Source organism: Protobothrops mucrosquamatus, unplaced genomic scaffold (assembly GCF_001527695.2).
Source record: "Protobothrops mucrosquamatus isolate PMUCROS unplaced genomic scaffold, P.Mucros_1.0 scaffold288, whole genome shotgun sequence".
In the NCBI taxonomy this organism is placed as follows: Eukaryota; Metazoa; Chordata; class Lepidosauria; order Squamata; family Viperidae; genus Protobothrops; species Protobothrops mucrosquamatus.
The window spans coordinates 1,931-23,616 of NW_015386632.1; the positions used below are offsets into that span (position 1 = coordinate 1,931).

The following is a 21,686-nucleotide window of genomic DNA, read 5'->3' on the forward strand; positions in this document are numbered from 1 at the left end:
AGAGAATCCGTTCTGCCCGAATGAATGTTGATTTCTGATGAGCCACATGTTTTTAGCATCTTATTCCCCCATTATGATACTATGGGCAAATATCATTTAAAAATAAACATTCTTTTTTCTTTTATACGTAGTGTCTGTTTATGACTTCTTCCTTTGAAGAAGATGATTTTTTTTTTCTTCCCATCCCGTTTTCAGTTTTTGTCAGCCCATTGAGGTAGACCAGTCTTTGCAACCAAAGCTAGGAAAACTAAAGGAAAACTAAAAAATGTTTTGAGCACAGGGTTACAGTAATCAATTCTTGCATGTCTGAAAGCGCCACCTCCCTCCCTGCATTTATCTACCAGAGAACTAGGAAGGGTCAAGTCTGAGATGTTTTCTCTAATTACATTTCTGCTTTGGACTCGGATTCCTTTAATCTGATCATTGTCTTGGTTGTTTGTCTTGTCTGCTTCTTCAAAGCTATTCTCGCAGCCCACTGTAGTTTTTCTTCTTTTTCGGCTTTGTCGGCTGAATCATTAGAATAAGTTTGTGGCCATATTTGTGACTGATAATGACGCAGGGCAGCAGACATAAATTGACTCAGCCTCAGATAAATTCTATTTGATATTCCCATGATTAGCACAGGGTTGAGCAACGATTTTGTGTCTGAAGAGCATACTTTAAAAAGTGTGAATAGGGGGCATCGCAATGTCACCACCTGAGGGAGCAGGCCAGTTATATATATTTTTGTGTGTCTGGTAGAAATGGCTTTAAAAAAAAAATCCAAGCTTCAAGAGACTGCCCACCCATCTCTCCCATTGGGATGTTCTGGGTTTTTTTTTCTGGAATGTTTTTTCTCCACATTCTGGACTCATTTCCTTTCCAATTTCAGTCTTTCTTGATGGCTTATCCCACCATATCAAATTTGGTCTTTGCGTTGTTCAATTTTTGGAGAGTTATTCTGCTGATGGATAGACCAACTTGTCTGAGAAGGGTGGTTATAGAAATTGAATTAAAAAAATAAATAAATTAAATATTACTTTGAATTGAAAATAACTACAAAAGTTGGAAGTCTCTCTCTCTCTCTCTCTCTCTCTCTCTCTCTCTCTCTCTCTCTCTCTCTCTCTCTCTCTCTCTTTCTTTCTTTCTTTCTTACGACTGAGCTTCAGAAATGGTTGAATCACAGTTCCCAGAGTCCTTCCCATTTTACTATGTTGGTAGGAATAGCTAAGAGTTATACTTTAGTGATATATGGCCATATATGCTGTTCGGTGTGAGAACCTCAGTTTTCATTTCCTGGATGTGCTTCTCAAGACTTTGATGGAAGTGTCCCATTATTCCAAGTGCCAGCTCTGTTCAAAGTATTGCCCTCTGAATGAAATCTGGCTGATCTATGAAGGCTCAGAGAAGTGTAAAAGAGAAGAACTGGCAGAAAGGCACTGAGAAAAAAATCTGCCTTCAAAGTGTCTAACTGAATATTATGAGTGACTGTTATGTGTTCCAGGGATTTCTGTTTTGAACGTGTGGTTTCACTTAGGCTCCATAACTGATTATACAATTTTCTGTTGTAGCTGCCAAATAAACAGGACTCTTTGGAATTGTTTCTAGCTAGCTGTTTCTAATAAAGCCTGGATATTTATTTATTTGTTTGTTTGTTTAATGTTTCACTGAAAAATGCAATTCTTTACTCTTTCCGATTCATTTTCTAAAACAGCTTTATTAATAAACAATAAAATGTAATTTCATTTTTTTAAAAAAAATCGCTTTAACCTTATTCTAACTTAAAGTAAGAAGTGAAAATATAATGCAATTTGAAATATTTCAAAGTATCATGTCTATTGTAAGTCAAAGCAATCAAAAACATTTTACAAGTCTCTTTTAAAACATCCACCGACGAAACCATGGAATCATGTTCTATTTTTTAATTGGCAAATAATAGCCCTTCTGTTGTTGATAGACCCCTCAAAACCTCTCCAAACCCCCCATGCAGAAAGAGGACAAAAACAAACAAACAAAGAGACAAATAGACACCCCTGTCCACACTGAAAGGCCTTGGGGAACTTAAAGACAGTGCTGGGATAAGAAGGGGTATTTGTATCCCATGCATTGCCCATCCTTGAAGGGGGACATATAATATGGAACCACAAGAAAGTTGAAACATCTACTAAACTAAGCATATGCCTGTTAAATATAGTAATTGTGACTGAATGTGCATCTATATATCTATATCCACTCATACAATTTTTCTCAAATCTATGGTGGAGGGGGGAAAGGTTGCCTTTTTTTAGTGATCCAGTCCTTCATCAGCAATCAAGAACTTAGTGAGAATATGCAAGCTATGCATTCAGGTTGCTTCTCCTTCTCTTTTTCTTTTATCTTTCATTTCATTCGCTGCATAGCGACTCCTGGCACCTTAGAGACAGTAATTTGGCTGTGGGTGTGTGATCCCTTCCTTGGTCTACATCCCAAGAAAGTAGACATATCTCATGAGACAGAACCAAATGTTTTAAAAAGAAAAGAAATCTGAAAACATTTTCTTAAAATGTACAAAACTACTTGCAATATTCCAGACCAACCGCAAGATGGTGGTAGTCTGCTACAAATAGTGACCTTGGCTAGATACTCAGAAAATAGAGAGCTTCCAAGAAATTAATAAAAGGAAAGTTGGATATTCTTGGATATAGCCAGGAAGAGAAATAAAAGAGCTGCATTTGCATAGAATCACTTGCAGTATTTCCAATAAAAACAAGAGACAAATCAGGCTAATTAGTACCACACAGGAAAATGCAAGTTCCTGATTATAGATTTTTACCTATTTCTACAAGGATAATGGTATTTTGACTCTAAACTTCCTCTGATTATATACCTCGCCTTGTCCTAGATTTCTGGGAATCCAAATTTTAATACAAATTTTAAAAAAAATGTAGATAGATTTCTTTCAGACTGATTTAAATAGTTGTGCTCACATCGCACACATGGCAGAGGCACTGAGGCACTTCTGGGTAGAAAGGATTAGCCGGTGATATCACTGTTGCCTGGGGGATACTCAATTGGGGGCTGCTTCCTTCCATGTCCCTGGCAGGAGTGAAGGACAGGAGCTCATCCTGCCCCATGGCAGCACTAGGGTCTCGAACAGAAGCTTGCTGCTTGTCAAACCAGGGTCCTGGCCACACGAGCCACAGTGCTCCTGGGGTAGTTGTGTTAATTAACAAAGAGTGATCACCTGACTGTTTCTCTCATAATGTCCTTAACTACCGTGGCAATTTCCCCTGCTTTTCTTTGTATTGCTCATGTTTATTGTCAAGGAAGCCCTCGTTGATTGGACTACTTGGTTCTCAGACTACAGTCTACAGTTTGTTTAACTTCTGAATGAACTTTCCAGTATTCCAATATAATTGAAGAACTATACTTATTAATAGAGGCATCAGTTTAGAAACCAGGAAACCATGAGTGCTAGCCCTGCCTTAGACACAAAGCCAGCTGGACCATTTACTCACTCTCAGCCCTGAGAAGCAGGCTGTGGCGAATCAATGGAAGCCAAAAGTTCAAAATCTTGCTGAGGAAACTTCACGGACTAATTCAACACTGATTTGAAAGCAACCCCCAGCACCACACGCAAACCTATTAAAGCTTTTATTTCCAAGAATCTGTGTTTGCCTGCCAATTTCTCCACATGGACTATTTCTCTTCCTACTAAGTTTTCTACCCAGCTTTCATCTTACTGTCATTTGTTGCTTGCAGTTTGAGATTTACTGTTATATCGGCTATTAAAGAATCCATTCAGTAGCCTTTGAATGGTATGTCATTTCATTCAAAAATTAACTTAGGCATAATAAGCTTGGTAAAAAAGCAAGATGCAGAATACACACACACACACACACACACACACACACACAAATACTTACATACATACATACATGGATTCAGGAAAGCAATTTCCTGTAGGTTCAATTTAGGATAATATCAAATACAGGCAGATAGAATGACAATTTCTGTGAACTAGTTTGTTACCACTGGATCTCCTTAGGCCTGACTATTTTAGCGCTGTTACCCTGTTCCCTGGCCTTAGCGTTACCTGTCCTCCCTCTGGTTCTGATGCTGAAAGATTTAGACATGCTTATCCGGGTTGCTATTTTCCTCTGGCTCTTCAGCATTTTACTCTTTCCAGCAGAACAGAATGTTAGAAAGAAATTACAAAAAGGGTCTCAGGACTCTTTGTCCATCAGGTTGCCTGTCTGTAAAACTAAACCGAATGGAATCAAATTTTCTATTGTGGAAGAACTGTTATAAGAAAGCTTGAGTTTAAATACAGGCTAAATCCAGCTTAGAGCTGCAAAGTAAAGCATCCCAGAAAAAAACCCCCAAAACCCTGACACAGCAGTATAAGCTGCATATTGGTCCATCAAGATTGTTGATGGTCCGTTCTACAACCACCTTTCTTTTTCCTCTTGCTTATGCTCAAAAGTGGAGCAGTCAGAACCTATTCTGTGCTTTCCAAAACATAAACTCACAAAGATATAACATTTAATGAAAACAGGAGCACACGCATGCACACAACACATCTGTAAAGCAATATTATCTTGTGGAAGCTAAGAGACATGCCATCTCAGTAGTTGGGCCTGCCATGTGGAATAGCATTCCTTCTAAAGTCCATGGGGCCCAACTCCATTACATTTTCATGAAACTGTAAAACATACAACCTGGAAACAAGGCAGCACAATACATAGTTTATGTAATTTAACTTTCCTGTAGTTCTGAATCAGTTTTTAAGTGGCAATCCTAAATATTTTGATGTGAGATATATACATGTTTAAAGATTTGATGAATAAAAGGTAATTCTCAGAGGATGAATAGAGGTCTGGAATTATTTAACGTCTTGAAAGGTGAATATCCTGGAAACAAACTAGTAATCTGTCCAAACCATCCAGAATATTTAATTCTGATCAGGCTCTGCTTCTCCTCACTGCAGTTTGGAATATGCAAGGTTGTGTGGCAGCTCTGTTGCTATGTTATTCCTAACTTTCTTGGGTACTAGAATGACAGCCTTGAAGAAATCTTTTCTTTCTCTTCTGTTTTTTTCTGTTCGTTATGACAAACGAGTTACCTTTCCACCCTTATAAGCTAACTCTTGCTTGCTAACTCTTGTTTCTCTGGGTAAGATGCTATTCCAGCTTCCAACATTGTTTTGTAAAATTTATTCCCATCAATGGGAATAAAAACATTGCAAAACGACTTCCTGTAGACTGTTGTAGTGTTATGTTCTTGTCTCCTGCTGGGGCTCTGAATTTTTCATATTTATTGCATACACTGAATAAGTCCTTTGTATTTCTAAAAATTCTCTGCCAAATTATGTTATTAAGATTTTGTCCTGTTCTTGCTGAACTCAGCTGCAAATCTCCCATTGGTTTCCTTGGTAAATAATCACACATGGAGGTGATTATAGAGCTGGAAGGGACCTTGGAGAACTTCTAGTCCAACCCCCTGCTCAAGCAGGAGACCCTATACCATTTCAGACAAGTGACTGTCCCGTGATGAATCACCTACAACTTCTGACGGCAAGCTGTTCCCCTGGTTAATTGTCCTCACTGTTGGGAAGGTTCTCCTTAATTCCAGGTTACTTCTCTCCTTGATTAGTTTCCACCCATTGTTTCTTTTTCCTGCCTTCAGGTGCTTTGGAAAATAAATTGACCCCTTCTTTGTGGTAGCTTCTCAAACACTGCTATCATGTCCCCCCTCGTCCTTCTTTTCTCTAGATTAGCCAGACCCAAATCCTGCAACAGTTCTTCATATGTTTTAGTCTCCAGACCTTTAATCATCTTAGTTGCTGTTCCTTACACATTTTCCAAAGTCTCAGCATCTTTTTTTGTAATATAGTGACCAATACTGGATGCAGTATTCCAGGTGTGGTCTTACTAAGGTTTTTTAAAGCAGTACTAATAATTCATGTGATTTTAATTCTATGCCTCTGTTTATACAACCAAGGATTATATTAGCTTTTTTGGCTGCCACCGCACGCTGCTGACTCATGTTAAAGTGATCGTCCACTAGGACTCCAAGGTCCCTCTCACTGTTTCTGAGCCAGGTTTTGTCTAATCTGTACTTGTACTTTTGTTTTTTCCTGCCTTAGTGTAAAACCTTGCTTTTCTCCACACTAAATTTCATGCTGTTGGATAGGGTCCATTGTTCAAGTCTATAAGATCTTTTGGGATCCTGAGCTTGTCTTCTGGAGTGTTGGCTATTCCTGCCAGCTTAGTGTCATCTGCAAATTTGCTTACTTCCCTCTATGTAGATATAGTACCATTAAGGCTGATTCGTTGAGTACAGTTTGTCAGCCAGTTACAAATCCATCTGGTGGTGATGCTGTCTAGCCCACATTTTTCTAGCTTACCAAGAAGTAGGTTGTGGTCTTCTTTGTTAAATGGCTTGCTGAAGTCTAAGTATACTATGTTCACAGCATTTCAGTGGTCTACTAATTTAGTCACTTTGTCAAAGAATGAAATAAGATTGGTTTGGCATGATCTGTTTTTAACAAACCCATGTTGGCATTTCGTTATAATTTTATTTGTTTCTAGATGCTTGCAGATCTGGTTTTTGATGATCTTTTCCAGTATCTTCCCAGATATTGATATTAGGCTGATTGGTCGATAGTTTCCTGTATCTGTTTTTTCCCCTTTTTTGATGATGGGAACCACATCAGCTTTTTCCAATCCTCAGGTAATTCCCTGGTATTCCAGGATTTTTGAAAGATATAGTACAATGGTTGTGAGATAACATCTGCCAACTACTTCAGAACTCTGGGATGTAATCCATCAGGTCACAGTGATTTATATTGATCAAGATCAGATAGGTGTTCCTAACCATTTTCTTGCTTATCTTAATTTTTATTTCTAATCTGTCTTTTACAATTAGGTTTTTGGTAGGTTGGGCTATAGTTTATTTTTGCATTGCAGAATGATGTAAATAATGAGTTGAGCAGTTTTTTCTCTCTACTGCCGTTATTTCCTTGTCTGTTACTTCTCTCTTAAGTGGACCTACTCTTTCCTTAACTTTTTTCTTGGTATTTATATGTCAAAAGAAACTTTTTTTAAATTATATTTAACTTTTGTTGCAAATCTTTGTTCATTCTGAGCCTTTGCTTTCCTGATTTCATCTTTGCAGATTCAGGCTATCTGCTAATACTCTGCCTTAGTTATGTGTCCCTCTTTCCATTTTTTGTACTTGTCCTTTTTGTCTTTTAGTTTATAAGAGAGATCTTTGTGCAGCCATGCTGGTTTCTTCTTGTATTTCTTGTTTTTTCTTTTTCAGTGGTATTGTGCTAGACTGGGCTTTTGTGATTAGAGTTTTGTAAAACTTTTTCAGAGTTTCCCGGGATTCTTGAGTTGTTTTCCCCTTTAGAATTTTCATCCATGGATTTTTTCTTAGGCTGTCTCTGAGTTTGTTAAAATCACCTCTTTTAAAGTTTAAGACACTGGCTGGATTGTGTTCTATTGCTTGTGTTTGCATTATATTGAATTTCAATATGACCTGGTCACTCTTGCCTAAAGTTCTAGCAACTTCAACTCCCTCTATCACTTCTTCTCTATTAGTAAGGTCTAGTATAGCTTTTCCTCTAGTTCCCGCTTCTACCTTTTGGATGACAAAGTTGTTGGCTGGGTTGGTTAGGAATCTGTTTGATCTCCCACTTGCTGCAGAGTTTGTCTCCCAGATGATATCAGGGTAGTTAAAGGCTCCCCATTACTACTGTGGTACATTTCCTACATACATTTGTTAAAATATGCAGGGTACATTATATATTGTAAGTATTCATGTATGTTAATGTATGTAGAATAATATATGTAGGATATATATTTTAATGTAATATAGTTAAACTATATTTAAAACAAAATGACACATTATCAGATGTGCCTCCAAAGCAGATGCTGGTTTGCCTTATGTAATATTTGTGTTTTCTTCTTAAGTGTGAACAAACGACATCAGATTTCACGGGCAATGAGCAATGGGATCCATAAAGTCTTCACGAAAAAGCTGCAGTTAACCACCCATAAGCAATAATGGCAACAAACTCTAATTTAGGAATATGCTGATGGATGTAAATGAAAGGAAAGTCTTACAGATTTGTGATGACTTTATTACCCAGATTAAATTATGCATATAGCATAATCACATTGGTTATTTAAATTTGGATTTAATGGACAGTTGGACTTACCTGACACTGCTTCCTCTCAAAAGGTTCATTAAATGAAGATTTAACATTAATAGGAAAATGCCAGAAAGGAACAACCTGCCTGTACTTACAAAATGTTTAAATGGCCATTCCACTAATTCAGTTTTATAGATGTAAAAAGTAAGCATTAAACTGACTGTCTTAAAGAACTAATCAGTTTTGAAATATAAGACATACTCCTACGAATCACAAGATTTTTTACTAGAGTCTATTGGTTGTGTCTCTGAAAAAGGAATTAATAATACCTACAAACTCTAAAGCCCAAAAACAAAAACTCAAAGAAAGATTGTGCAAAGCCTAGCAAATGTTAAAGTTTGCAGCTGAGTTTGTCTACATGGTCATATCTATACTGCTTCCTTGATAAACACTATAGAAGTGGTTTGTTAACTTCTTTCAGGAATGTTTTCAATTTTCCTATCTGGGTTGTGAGAAAATTGACATCTCTTCCTCAACCTCTTAATTCAGGGACAGAATTTTTGAAGTTTGCTGTGAGAGTGTATATGAATGCTGTTTTTGACCTAGTCGGTGATGGATATTTCTAGGTCTCATGTGGTAAAAAAAAATATATGGGTAAGTTGTGGGAAGTAATGAGATCCACACCACTCCTCTTACTTTGATACAATATCTTGTTGCCAGAAGATACTTGCAGCTAGCCTAGAAAATACGATTAATGCATCTCTGATGAAATATAGTTCCTCCCCTGTTTAAAAGAGCATTTCATTAGGTCTTTGCTTAAGAAGCCCACTTTAGATCCATTAGACTTGGAACTTACAGATCTGTTCCTCATGCCTAGGGAAGGTAATCAAGGAGGTGGTGGTTGGTTGGCTTCAGACAGATCTAAATAGAATAGATTAGCAAAACCCATTTAAAATTTGTTCAGAGGAAAATATGGAAGTGAAACTACCTTAGACGATCTAATTATAATCTATGACTGGAGAAAAAATAAGCGAGTATAAATGCCATTTATTCTCATAGATTTTTTTTTAGCATTGCTAACCATGATATCATTCTGAGCAGCCTAGTAGATTTAGGGGCATTGCACTTTGGTTCCTGTCTGTCTCAACATCTGGCTTAAGCACTGCTATTCCACACAGCAGCAATTGTTTGTGGAATCCCCTGCAGTCTTCATTTGTCCTCCAGGCTTTTTAATAAATACAGTACATGAAACTGTTGGAAGAGATCGTCATAATATTTGGAATAAAATGTGAGTACACTGATGACAGTTCCTGCTTCTATATATCAACATCATTAAGCAATGTGTATAGATCCCCTTAGTGTTTGCCTATGAATAATAATCGGTTAGAAGATGAAGGTAAATATATTGAAAATGAATGCAGATAAAACTGAAGAAGTTACTTCAAGAGGGGATATTATAGATCCATGATAAATCCACCTACTCTAGATGAGCCATACTCTCCTAACAGGAGTACAATTTGGGAATGATTCTAAAAAATGATTCTTTGTAATTGCCAGGGGAAGTTTGTGGCCAGAAACTCTTGTTATCAATTCCAACTGGCACACTAGTTGCAACCATTCCTAGATAATAATGGCTTTAAAACAGTGGTACTCTGGACTTGAATTTTATAATATGCCCTACATAGAGGTGCACTTATGTGTAAGTCAGAAGCTTCCATTGGTTCAAAATGCAGCAGCCTAGTTGGTTCCCAGGTTATATCTTACACACCATGTTATATCAATGTTATAATGCCACACTTACTGGCAGTTCATTTTGGGGTAGAATGTAAGATGTTGTTCCTAAAGTCCTGGATGGCTTTGGCCTGTGATACGTAAAAGAATGCCACCCCCTTCAAGATTCATATTATCTCTTGAAGACACCTGGGAAGAATGATTGGAGATGGCCTGATGTGAAACTCACTCCCCAGGAATATGGGGCCACCTATCCACCTGGTACATCTTTTCCAATTGAGTTTTAACAATGTCTAATTGCTTATATTATTGTGAGATTTGTTGTTTTAATATGTTTAATTTGACTAAACCACCAAGACGCTTTGGGAGTGATCATTTTTTTAAAAAAATCAGATGAACAAATAATGTAGCTCCCCTGACAGCATAATCTTAATGCATTCACACTACACTGAACATCTAAATCTAATTGTATACACTGTTATATCTTAATAGCTTTTTGGCTGCCTTGATGCTTAAACTTCAATTAATCCTTAAATTGTTTGGCTTAGCAATTAATTTGTGTAGGAGATTGACACTGACATCTTAATATGCAAATATATAATACTGAACATTTTATAACAGAAATGGAAGAAATCTGTAAGAGTTAATATTGTACACATTATCCTTTCTGAGTTAAATTGTATGATAATAACTCTGACATTTAAATAGCGAAGGAAAAGGCTGCGCCGTGATGAGCCAAAAGTCTTTTCACTTACTATAAATATTTTTTTTCCTAAGCTCATTCTTGAGTGAAAGTATAATATTGAACTGACCCTTTTACTTATCATGTGCATTAATTGTGTTGATGTTGTAGGAGGACCATGTTAGTCTATGATAACGTTTGATAAAAGGTTCTCCCCTTTAATAAAATTTGTTAATCAGAAAAGATGCTATCAGATTTATTTGTTGGTGCGCAACAGAAGGAATGGGACAGTACATGAATAATGCATTATTATTCAATTCTGAACCTCTTGGCTCTACATTAATATCTCAAAATGTCACCAGGTGGAAAAACAATGAGTTCTGTAAATTGGTATATGATCTATTGAGAGTTGACAGTCTCATTTCATTCTTGAAAAATATGTCAGGAGCTGGAATGGGTGAGGAAAATAGATGTGGCCAAGCTGTAATTATACTTACAAGCTATACATGTGTACACTCTTAAGCACACCCCTTACAATCCTGTTCACATACACACACATACATCTATTCATAATCACCATTAAATTGTTTTCCCAAAGCTACCTGTAAGATCACTTTACTCTGTCTCAATATATCTTTAAATCAATTATTCTTCTTCCATTGATTGATGTCATATTTTCTGGTTTGTTGATTGTCTAATGCTTGTTGAATTTTGATTCTGGAAACCCTGAGCCTCCAGAAGACATTCCTGCAGCCAAGAAGAGTCAGCTAGTCAGAGGTCAGGAAGAAAGAAAGAAAGAAAGAAAGAAAGAAAGAAAGAAAGAAAGAAAGAAAGAAAGAAAGAAAGAAAGAAAGAAAGAAAGAAAGAACTGAGCAGGGAGAAATCTACACTGCTGCTGGGAAAGAATAAATTAAACCAAAGAAAGGCTTTGACTTTGGGTTTATCTACATCAGCGGTTCTCAACCTATGGGTTGTGACCCCATTTGGGGTCGATCGACCATTTCACGGGGGTCGCCAAGCAAGGCTGTCCGCCATTTTTCCCCCTTTTCCGGCGGATGCCTTACCTCCCTTGAGCTGGGCCAGCTGGTGGTCGGTCTGCTCCGTCTCTGCCGCTTGCCAGCTACGCCTCGGCCGGCGCAGGGGGCGGAACCACGCATGCGCAGCGCTCCTGGGCAGGGAAAGTCCTCAACTTATGACCGGTTGGGTAGTCCTTGACTTACGACCGGCTTAGTCCTCGACTTACGACCGGTTTAGTCCTCGACTTACGACCGGTTGGGGGGTCGCGGCATTAAAAAGGTTGAGAACCACTGATCTACATCTAGATAAATACTTGTCACAATGTTTGAGTTATAAATCAATGCATTTGCCAAACTTTATTCAGCTATTGGAATAGCCACTACAGCTTATGGTTCGAAGTCTCCTGAATGTAAAATAAATAAATGATTGTTTCAGAAATTCAGTGAAAATGTCAATATTTCTGTATAATATATGTGTCAAATATAGGCCACATTACTTATAGAGTGATAAAACTATAAGCATTGTAGATGGGAAAAAAATAGCTTAGCCAGAAAGATAGAATTAGACTGAAATCTGTGAACATCTGGATTTGATTCTGTGGTCAGAAAGACATTATAGCACTTGATCCCTGTTGTGATGGATGAAGGAACTTGGATTCAGTGATCTCTACAAATGTCCTGACCATCTGCTGGACAACCCACAGTTTTATTATTTTCGGTGTTAACAAAAATCAATTAAAGCCAATAAATTCTTGCATTTTGGTTGATTTGATAATGTGAATGTTAACAGCTTGGTTTTCAAAGATTTTTTTTGTGATATGATAATCATATTTCTTACTTGATAGTTAAGTTCTTTGAAACAGTTACTAGTCATCTCTTTGCAAAAAGGTTTCATTAAAAGAAGAAAAATCATTAACAGGATCAATAAAGTACCAACCATTAAACCTTACCTTTCTATAGTTGTCTATGACTATGTTATGTTAACAGATTTATATGAAGGTATAGAAAATCAAAAAATCCACTCAGAGGTATGCAACCTGTGGCACTTCATAGTATTGAGCTACAATTTACATCATCCACTAACATGTTTGCTGGGTCTGACTGAAATGAAAGTCTAATCATAATTTGAAGACCACAAATTGCCAATCTCCACCATAGATATAAAATTTTATTAGCTCTATTGATAACAGAAATGGAAATATAAAAGAAAAAATGGGAAAAATATTCAAAATACTTTTTATCATGGCAATGGAAAGATCTGCCATGAATATCTTATTAATTACTAATAAAGGAGAATATTTGTAGCTCAGGGTTGAAATGAGGGGTCCTTGGTGCTCTCTGAGCTTGGTTGTTTTCTTGCAGACGTTTCATTAACCAAACTAGGCAACATCCTCAGTGCTAGTATTGCCCTAGTTTGTGTAATGAAATGTCGGCAAGAAAACAAGCAAGCTCAGAGAGCACCAAGGACCCCTCATCTTATTAATTTAACTGCAGAAAGTAACTCACAGTTGCAACTACTGATCTCTCTATTGGTGAAAGGTCAATAATAACAAATTTTGGCATTCCCTGGATGATCATAATTATGGGCATGTGATTCACAAAGCTGCTTGGCTATATATTCATCAGGTCATTTCATTTGTTGTTTCCATTAGCCAGGCAACCATCCCCCCAAGAGACCAAGAGGACTCTTTCAGTGTGTTTAATGGAATTTCTCTGATGTAATTGTCAAAATCCTGATTGCTCTACATGGCAAGTATTCCAGAAAGAATATATGACATAGAACAGATGGGCTGCTTGCCTTCTCAGTTTAAGCCCCCATTTTATATTTATTTTTAAATTATGCTAACTATATTAATATGACCGTAATTGTTTGACTATGGTGTAATTAATTAGGGAGTTGACAGTTTCTTTGGATCCACAAACTTCCTGAAACTGTTTAGTTGGTCTGAAGAACACATCAGCATCCAAGAATCACTCTAAATTGTTATAAAAGCCTATGCGAAGTAAAATCATTGTACACTATAGTTACAACGGTGAGATCCTTATATCAAGGCCTTTGTGATGAGAATTCCAGCTCTCTCCTACTTTTACTCTCTATAATTCCCTTTTGTGTCAGCTGTAACTTTGAATCAGGAAGTTATATTCATTGGAGAATGTACAATATCAATGAACAAATGTAATTTTTCAATGAATTTAAACTTAAAAATCTTATGATTCCACTACAAAAATGTGTGCATACTATTTCACTATGTTGTGAGTAATCGGCCGATAGTACCTTTTCTGAGTGATGCATACATTTAAGATAAATCTTTATTTAAACTTGTATTTACATATAAATGAAAGCAAAACGAAGTATTATTATTTTGGTAGATTTAGATTAATATTATAATACTGACCAAGAGTGTGTAACATTTTCTTTCTGGAGGATGAGGAGCGGGAAGGGGAAGGGGAAAGGGAAGGGGAAGGGGAAGGGGAAGGGGGAGGGGAAGGAGGAGCAGCTTGTTTTCCAGATTTCAACTTTTGACTGTAAATATACTTTCCCAATACTGGAGAAGCCACACTGGTAGTTCCATAAATTTTCTATTATTTATTTTGTAACTGCACCTAAATCACAATAACTTGTCCAACACTTGGCTGCCAGACCATATAAAATATATCTTTTACTATTCAACACAGTCTGTTTTCATGGCCAGTATAAACTAAAGGGCATGTTTAAAAGACACAATAGGCTTCTGTGTACAGGGAAGGAGTCTTTGTTTTCTTGTAGAATAAATTGTTTTCCACATAATAGCATCCACTGTATGCATTTTCTATGTCCCTGGTTCTTTTGTGTTGCTGGCTGAACATTCAAACCAAGAGCCATAATTCTTAAGTTGACCTTATTCTATATTAAAGAATCACTGACATAGAAAAATGACCCCAAGAACCCGAATGAGAGATTTCTAACAACATATGTTCCCATTCCTCACCCTCACAAATGGTTACATCTTCAACAACAATGTGCAATTATACATTCTGGTGTCTGTTGTATTGCTTGGTACAACCCCATGTATCTATGTGGCTTCTTCTCTCAAATGAAATCCATTCTAATTATCCTTGGTTGTAGCAACAGCAAACCATTGGAAGGTTGTCCCTAGCTGCTTCTGCTTCTGGAAGTTCTGCTGGAGGACATTTGCCCTTCCTGTTCTTTTTGCTGCAGCAGGTTTGCCCTTAAGAGTTGCATTCCTCACAGTGGCATGAGAGGATGTAGCGGTAGGTGGCAGTAAGTCTCATACCACCAGAGCAGCGCAAGCGCATGGCCTTCAGTTTAGAAGTCTGTGGCCGGCAGCAATGACATGTGGATCGGAAAGGCTGTTTCAGAACTGTGCTGAAGGACACCATTGGCTCTGAGCGTGAGGTCTGAGTGCACTGTCCCTCGCAGCGAGCTAGCAGCACCATCTGTAAAGGAAGGAGACCAGAAGGTCAGAAGAGAAGAGTTAGTCCTAAAGAGTGCAAACATATGACACCAGTAGAAAATGGTGTATGATTCTTACACCCCAAGTCATAAACTGGTGAGGTCTTATATATGTTGCTGAGCCATTTTAAAGTCTGTATAAAACTTATAGTAGTCCTCCTTGCACATATAAAGAATCATACTATAAAAATTATATCATGGAAATTGCATATTGTATTAACTGTATAAGCATATGCATGGTATGTCAATATTTTAGTGTATTTTTAATCAACCTCATTCAATTTAATAAAAAGACATTTCTTTCAAAAGCAGAACAAAGCTTGTATATTGATTGATGCGTATATTGATGGCTGAAAGGTATGTATGTTCTGATTTCCAGTCTAGGTATTTGCGCCCTGACTTCCCACATTTAATTAAATTTTGAGGGGAAATCCTATGAGGAACTCTCTGGAAGGTTTTTTTTTCTCCTAATCAGGATTCATGGACAGCCAGAAAAGCTTCAGAATGACAGAATAGCATGCCACAGAGACACAGACACTCAAAAGCAGTTCTCCACAATCTCACAACTGTAAACTTTTATACCATGTGTCACCTAAAGAAAGGGAAATTGTGAGGTCACACTGTAAAATAACCTAACTGAAATGCTGAATATTGCAAAACTTAAGTAATTTATTATGGCAAATGTGTAAATTAAAAATAGTGCATCATCTGTCATTTCATAGAACCTAATACAAATTCAGATTCTAGACTAGCATTGTCAACGGCCTTGGAGTCAAGGTTTATGTTTGGGTGAAAGAATAACAATGAAGAGTTCCTTAATGTACACTTAATTTAATTAAAATTACAGCAGTTGAACCCCCTACACTGTGTAGGAATCCATTAAATTAGTCTAAATTTGCAGCCATCTACATATGCTATGGAGAAAATAAGACTGAATTTTAAGTACAATTGTGCACTGAGAAATATGTAATTGCTAAACTGAAATTTGAAACAGAGCAAAACCAGGTTAAAGAATGTATGATAAAGTGGACTATGAATTTTGGTTTTAATATACAGATGGAAAGTTTGTAATTGAAAGCACTGAAATTTAGACTGTTATAATTTTAAAGAGGATTTTAGTAAAATGATGTACTATTGGGATATGTCACAAGATAAATTGTCTAAAATGTTTAATAGCACTTCAAATTCAAACTGGAAACATGTACAAACAAGGGACATTTTATCATGTTTGGTGGACATGTAAAAAAGCTAGAAAGTTTTGGATTCAAATATACACATTGATTCAGAGGATTTTAAAGATATACAACTGAGAACAAAAGTCTTTTGCGATTGATGGAGAAACTATTAGGAAAAACTCATGGAACTTTGTTATGATATGTTATAACTGCAGTGAGATTATTGTATGCACAAAGATGGAAAAAATGTCCACAATGAAGGAATAGTTGGTGAAGATGATGGACGTTTCTGAGATGACCAAATTGCTTTTTTGATTACAGAAAAGGCAATATCTATGTTTATTGTTGAGTAAAAAATCCCTTATGGGTTTTTGCATAGAACAGAAATAAAAACTTTGGTTAAACTACTACAAAACAGGAGACTGTGAGTTCTAGTCCCTCTTTAGGCATGAAACTGGCTGGGTGTCTTGTGCCTCTCATTCAGCCCAACTCACCTCACAGAGTGGTTGTTATGGAAAAAATAGGAGGAGGAAAGAATATTAGGTATGCTTGCGTTTTTTTATAAAAATTATAAAAGCGGGATATAAATAAAAGCAAACAAACAAACAAATAAATAAATAGTGGATCACAGGATAGATTGTGGAAAGAAAAGAGTAATGGTGTAACCATAGAGTAAGAGGGAAATTTATAATTGTACTTATTTTGCAAGAGAACAAGATTTTCTCCTGAACGCTATAAATGTTTTCCACTGTAGAAAACAGAGCAGTATACATTACATAATCTACTTTCCCCTTGTTCAATTTGTCTGCTATTTGAGAACTCTCTCCTATTATATGAACTGAAGTTTATTGAAATTTTAGTTCAGCTTCTTCCTCTACATGAAGTGGACAGAAGCACACATTTTTACATCACTTCAGGTGATAAAAGATCATTTTATGATAATCTTGCATAACATCAAAACATCTCTGGAATTAATCTAATTTTATAAACAATTATGTATTGATAATTGTTAAGCCAATATTTCCTTTTAGAAAATTTAATTGTCCTTCCTTACAAGTTTGGTAATGCTTGTAGTAATTTCACAAAGGTTGAGAAGTTTCCAGCAACACTTACCTTTGAGCTGCACTTGTATAAAGGATGGCTGATAGAATCAACATAGTGATGTCTCATACATCGCCCTGGGTCCGCATCAATCATAAAGGTACTATCCTTTTTACTGCCTGTATCTCCCATTATTGCCAAAAGGGACAGCATGGAAATTGAAGCGGCAAGAACATGATTTCCCATCCTTGGAGAATGTCTTAGGAGTACCGGTAGAGGGAGATAGAGTATCAGAAGCCCTCTAAAGACTGAGGCCCAGTCCTTTGCCAAGAAAGCAGAAGATCTGTTTTAAGTCTCTGGGTTGTCATTGCTGGTTTGGGGTTAGACATTTGCTGAGGTTATAATCCATCAAAACATCCCCTTCATAGCTGGAATAAAAATAAATAAGTTACAATCCTGGAAAACAGCACAATGGCCTCAAGAGACGAATAGGCATAAATTACAATGCAGCTCAAAATGCTGATGTGATCCAAGAAATACTTATGGAGTAACCATTGTCCCATGTAAAAAAATATAATGAAAATAAGGGTCAAACCTTGCCATGCTTAAGGCCTCTTCTATTGACATTATAGTGGTGAGGATTTTAACTTTTAATCCCAAAGAATTGTTTTTAGGTGATGAAATCTCCACTGGGATCCAGCTTAATGAAAATTAGCAAGGCGTTTGTGGTTTCTTAGAACCACATGTAAATGCCTGTATATCCACATGTCAGAATAAAAGGCCTGTTTTAAGGGTTTAGAATTTAGATAAAGACAGTGTTTCATCAGAGTTGCTGGTTTTGGCTTCAAGAACAGGAGAAATTGGATTCTTCCCTTTCTTGAGTGGGTTGCCTTGTCATTACAAAAGCATGAGTTCCTCAGTTATATATTTGTGTCTATAGGTTACTTATGGAATTAGTAGATATCATAGTGTTCGCAAGGAGAAAGATACATGATCTGCTACACTTTATGTTTATTCACAGAGAGGTAACTGTGAATGTTTACCCGGTGATATATATGTAGACATGAGCCACTTGATAAATCAACAGATAAATCTGATCTTGCAGCTACCATTCAACTGCTAAGCTTATTATGTTCATTTCCATTAGCATATAAGAGCTGTCATTTCTTGCTGTCCAGGCAACCAGCAAGAAAAGAGACTCTCCCCAGTGACTTCATTATTCAAGGACACAGCTACATCCTCTGTTCCAGCTGCTCGGTATCTCCCCCACTTTCTTTATCTCCATCCAGGAAGGCAACATGAAGAGTTAAGTGACTCATTTTTCTTTCCAACAAAAATCTAGAAGTTGGACACTCCAGTAGGAAGGGGAAAAAAGTACATAAATTCTGTTCACAAAGTTAATTTCTCTGTGAACCTGAGGCCCATTCTTAGTTAGAAATAATATGGTGTAGTATACAAACTGATGTACAGAAAGAAAAAAAATAAGGCACCTCCACGGCCACCATTTTTGTTCCCCAAACTATCAAAAATTGTCTTCACACAGTCATTCCAGAAATACTATCCTATCTGGGTAAATTAAATAGTGTCTCCTTCAGCCAACTGCACGATACTGAACTAGCAGTTCACCTTACCCTCGTCCTTAGCTTGCTGAGCATTTTCACAGCAATTTGTTTTCAAACTGGTCTCACTGTGAGGGAAAGCTCTCAAGCCATCTTTCCACTCAACTGAAAAAGCTTGGGGAAGTGCAGTGTGGCACCAGGAAGCCACCAAGAAGCAGAAACCCAAACTGCGGCATTACCCTTTCAGACATCCTACTCAATGGTTGAATCAGAATTAAATTGGTTCAGTAAAGTGTTGGAAATGCAGGATGCTAGTGAAAGCTAATGCTATGCCAGTTTTGTCCCCACCATCCCTGCTTCTCATTCAGTTCGATGGGAAAACTATTCCACTACAGCTACTAAGAAAAAAGGACATGTTATCTTAGCACTTCTGCTCCTTATGAGATGACCGAAGAGGCTCTTCTGTCTTCCATGTTGTACCCTCACTATATCACTTTGCAGCTTACATGGCTTCCCACACCTTAATCCAATCCCACTGAAACACATATGGGGGGATTTTGCCTGTGGGGTTTTTTCTTCTTCAGAATCATGAAAAACCAGGAAGGCTGCAGAGTGTAGAGAGATAAGAAAGATAAAGCAATAGCAGCAGCGTCTACCGTTTCTGAAATATTTTCAAAAGCCATTTTAAAAACGTTCTAAATAATTAAGTAGAGAAAGTGTCAGACCAAAGAATATTGAAAAGCACTGATTGTACTTCCACTGCAAAAGCTACTCCACACTTGAAAATTTGGGCTCCCTCCTTGAATTAATGGAAAGATTGACCAATGTTACCTCATGCATGTTTAATAAGATTTAATATATAGCGATAACAACAGTACTTAGATTTATATACCACTCCACAGTGCTTTACAGCACTCTCTGGGTTGGCATATTACCTCCAACAATCTGCGTCCTCGTTTTATCGACCTTGGGAGAATGGAAGAATGGCTGAGTCAATCTTGAGCCAGTCAGGATTGAACTTCAGGCTATGGGCAGAGATAGCTTGCAATACTGCATTCTAACCACTGCGCTACCAGGGCTTCCAGGATATATATGCTGTCACTATGTATTATAATAGTTTTCCTTTCTCTTTGTTCTGTTTTTATATATTGCTTTGTATGATGTGGTAATATTTTTTGTTTTCATTTTGTATATTGCAATAGTAGTGAAAATAATAGGATGTGGCAGTATCCTGAGACAGCAGAATAGAAGAGAAAGAACTGGAAAAGACAACAAAATACAAAGACCTGCAAATAGAAATAGAACTGTGGCAAAAGAAAGCAAAGGTTGCGCCAATAGTAACAGATTCCTTGGCTGCAATCCCAAAACAATTGGAGCATCACTTGGACACCATCAGCATTGACAAATTCACCATCAGTCAATTGCAAAAGGCAGCTTTACTTGGAACAGCTTACATCCTGCCATGATATCTGTAACACCATCAAACATCCACATCTGCCCATCCCAGGTCCTTGGGAAGGACTCAATAAGTAGACAAAAATGCCAAATCCAGTCTGAACATCTGGTTGACTGTGTGACGAACCATAATAATAATAATGCAGCCCAATGATGATCTTTGCAAAAACAATCATTAGGGTCTCCTAGGCCACCTTTTCCAGTCTTTTGTTACATGCCCAAAAGATGGACTTCAATTCCCACAATTTCCAGCTAAGTCATAAACAGCTATTACCAATAGTTGTACTCTGAACTCTGGTTTAATTACTGTATGTGCTCCTCTACGCTCATACACCACTGTATATTGATAGGCCTCCTTCATAAATTGGCACACATACATAATCTAAACCTGTAGATACCAGGAAAGGGGGCACATCTCAAAGGCATCCTCTTACTTCCCCCTTGCAAATATAGAGAGCTACTTATCCTGTTAGGAACCACTGTCTCTCCATACTTAAAATATGCTTTAAAAATATTGCACAAGAAAGAAGACATTTGAGCAATGAATAATTCTTGGAACTGTTTTCTTTATTATTTAATTTTCCAGACTTTTTTTTATATTCTGAAAGTCATATTATGTTATTAAGCCTATTATATGCTAGGATTTTTTTGTTTAATTAGTTTAATGAATCTAATCTTTAAAATGAAGAGGGCTTATATATCTATTACTAAGATAGTCTTTTGCCCCTTATAATTTTATTGCTGATATTATTTTTATTGAACAAGTTGTAGGTACAGTGAGACATGATGGTCTTGCATATAATGGAAGACTGGAAACTCATGTCAAATTACTAAAATAGTGGATGTCCTCTTACATCATATCTATTTGGGACAATGAAGATTACAGAGTCATGCTAGCCATACAGTTTCTCCAAGTTGTGCTTTTAGGGCCGAAGTGTTTACCTGTAGATTCAAAAGGGAGATGCAGCGAACTTAGTAAATATTTGATGTATATTAACTGTAGAAATGGCTTTGATTCAACCACAGACTTGTAGCACAATAAAGTGTTTTTAGAAAAGTGAGTTTTGGCTTCTCATCAAGTCCCAACTCAATAAACAACTTGGCAGAGAATGCTGGCTCCAAAATTACTAAGTTCAATTTTTCCTTTACATCATCATTATATCTATGATATTACATTTTCTTTTCTTGCAAATAGTTTCAGGGATACATAAAACACCTAAATATGAGGCATGAGTTAGAAACTCAAACTGACACTCAGATTTATTTGGCATACATATGATTGGAGAGAGACCATCTCATTTATTTTTCTTCCTCCATAGCACAACATGCTTTTTCAGTGCTGTTTTAGGGCACGAAGGAACTCTTTCATAAATGCATATAGCTTTTGACATCGATGTCATTTCTGCTTGAATCAGAATAGGCAGCTCAATTTTGCCTGCCAAATCTGAATGGCA

At 37.0% G+C, this 21,686-nt stretch overlaps 1 protein-coding gene across 1 annotated transcript in view; it reads right to left on the reverse strand.

The window, feature by feature from the left end:
• Positions 1–14,136: 14,136 nt before the first annotated feature.
• Positions 14,137–21,686, reverse strand: part of NDP (norrin cystine knot growth factor NDP) — a 24,897-nt gene continuing 17,347 nt past the window's right edge. The window contains exons 2-3 of the mRNA XM_015814872.1: positions 17,291–17,646; positions 14,137–14,986 (exon numbers count right to left, since the gene is read on the reverse strand). Of these exons, the coding sequence (XP_015670358.1) occupies positions 14,759–14,986; positions 17,291–17,464 (402 nt within the window). The 5' untranslated portion in view covers positions 17,465–17,646 and the 3' untranslated portion in view covers positions 14,137–14,758. The remainder of the gene's footprint in view (positions 14,987–17,290; positions 17,647–21,686) is intronic.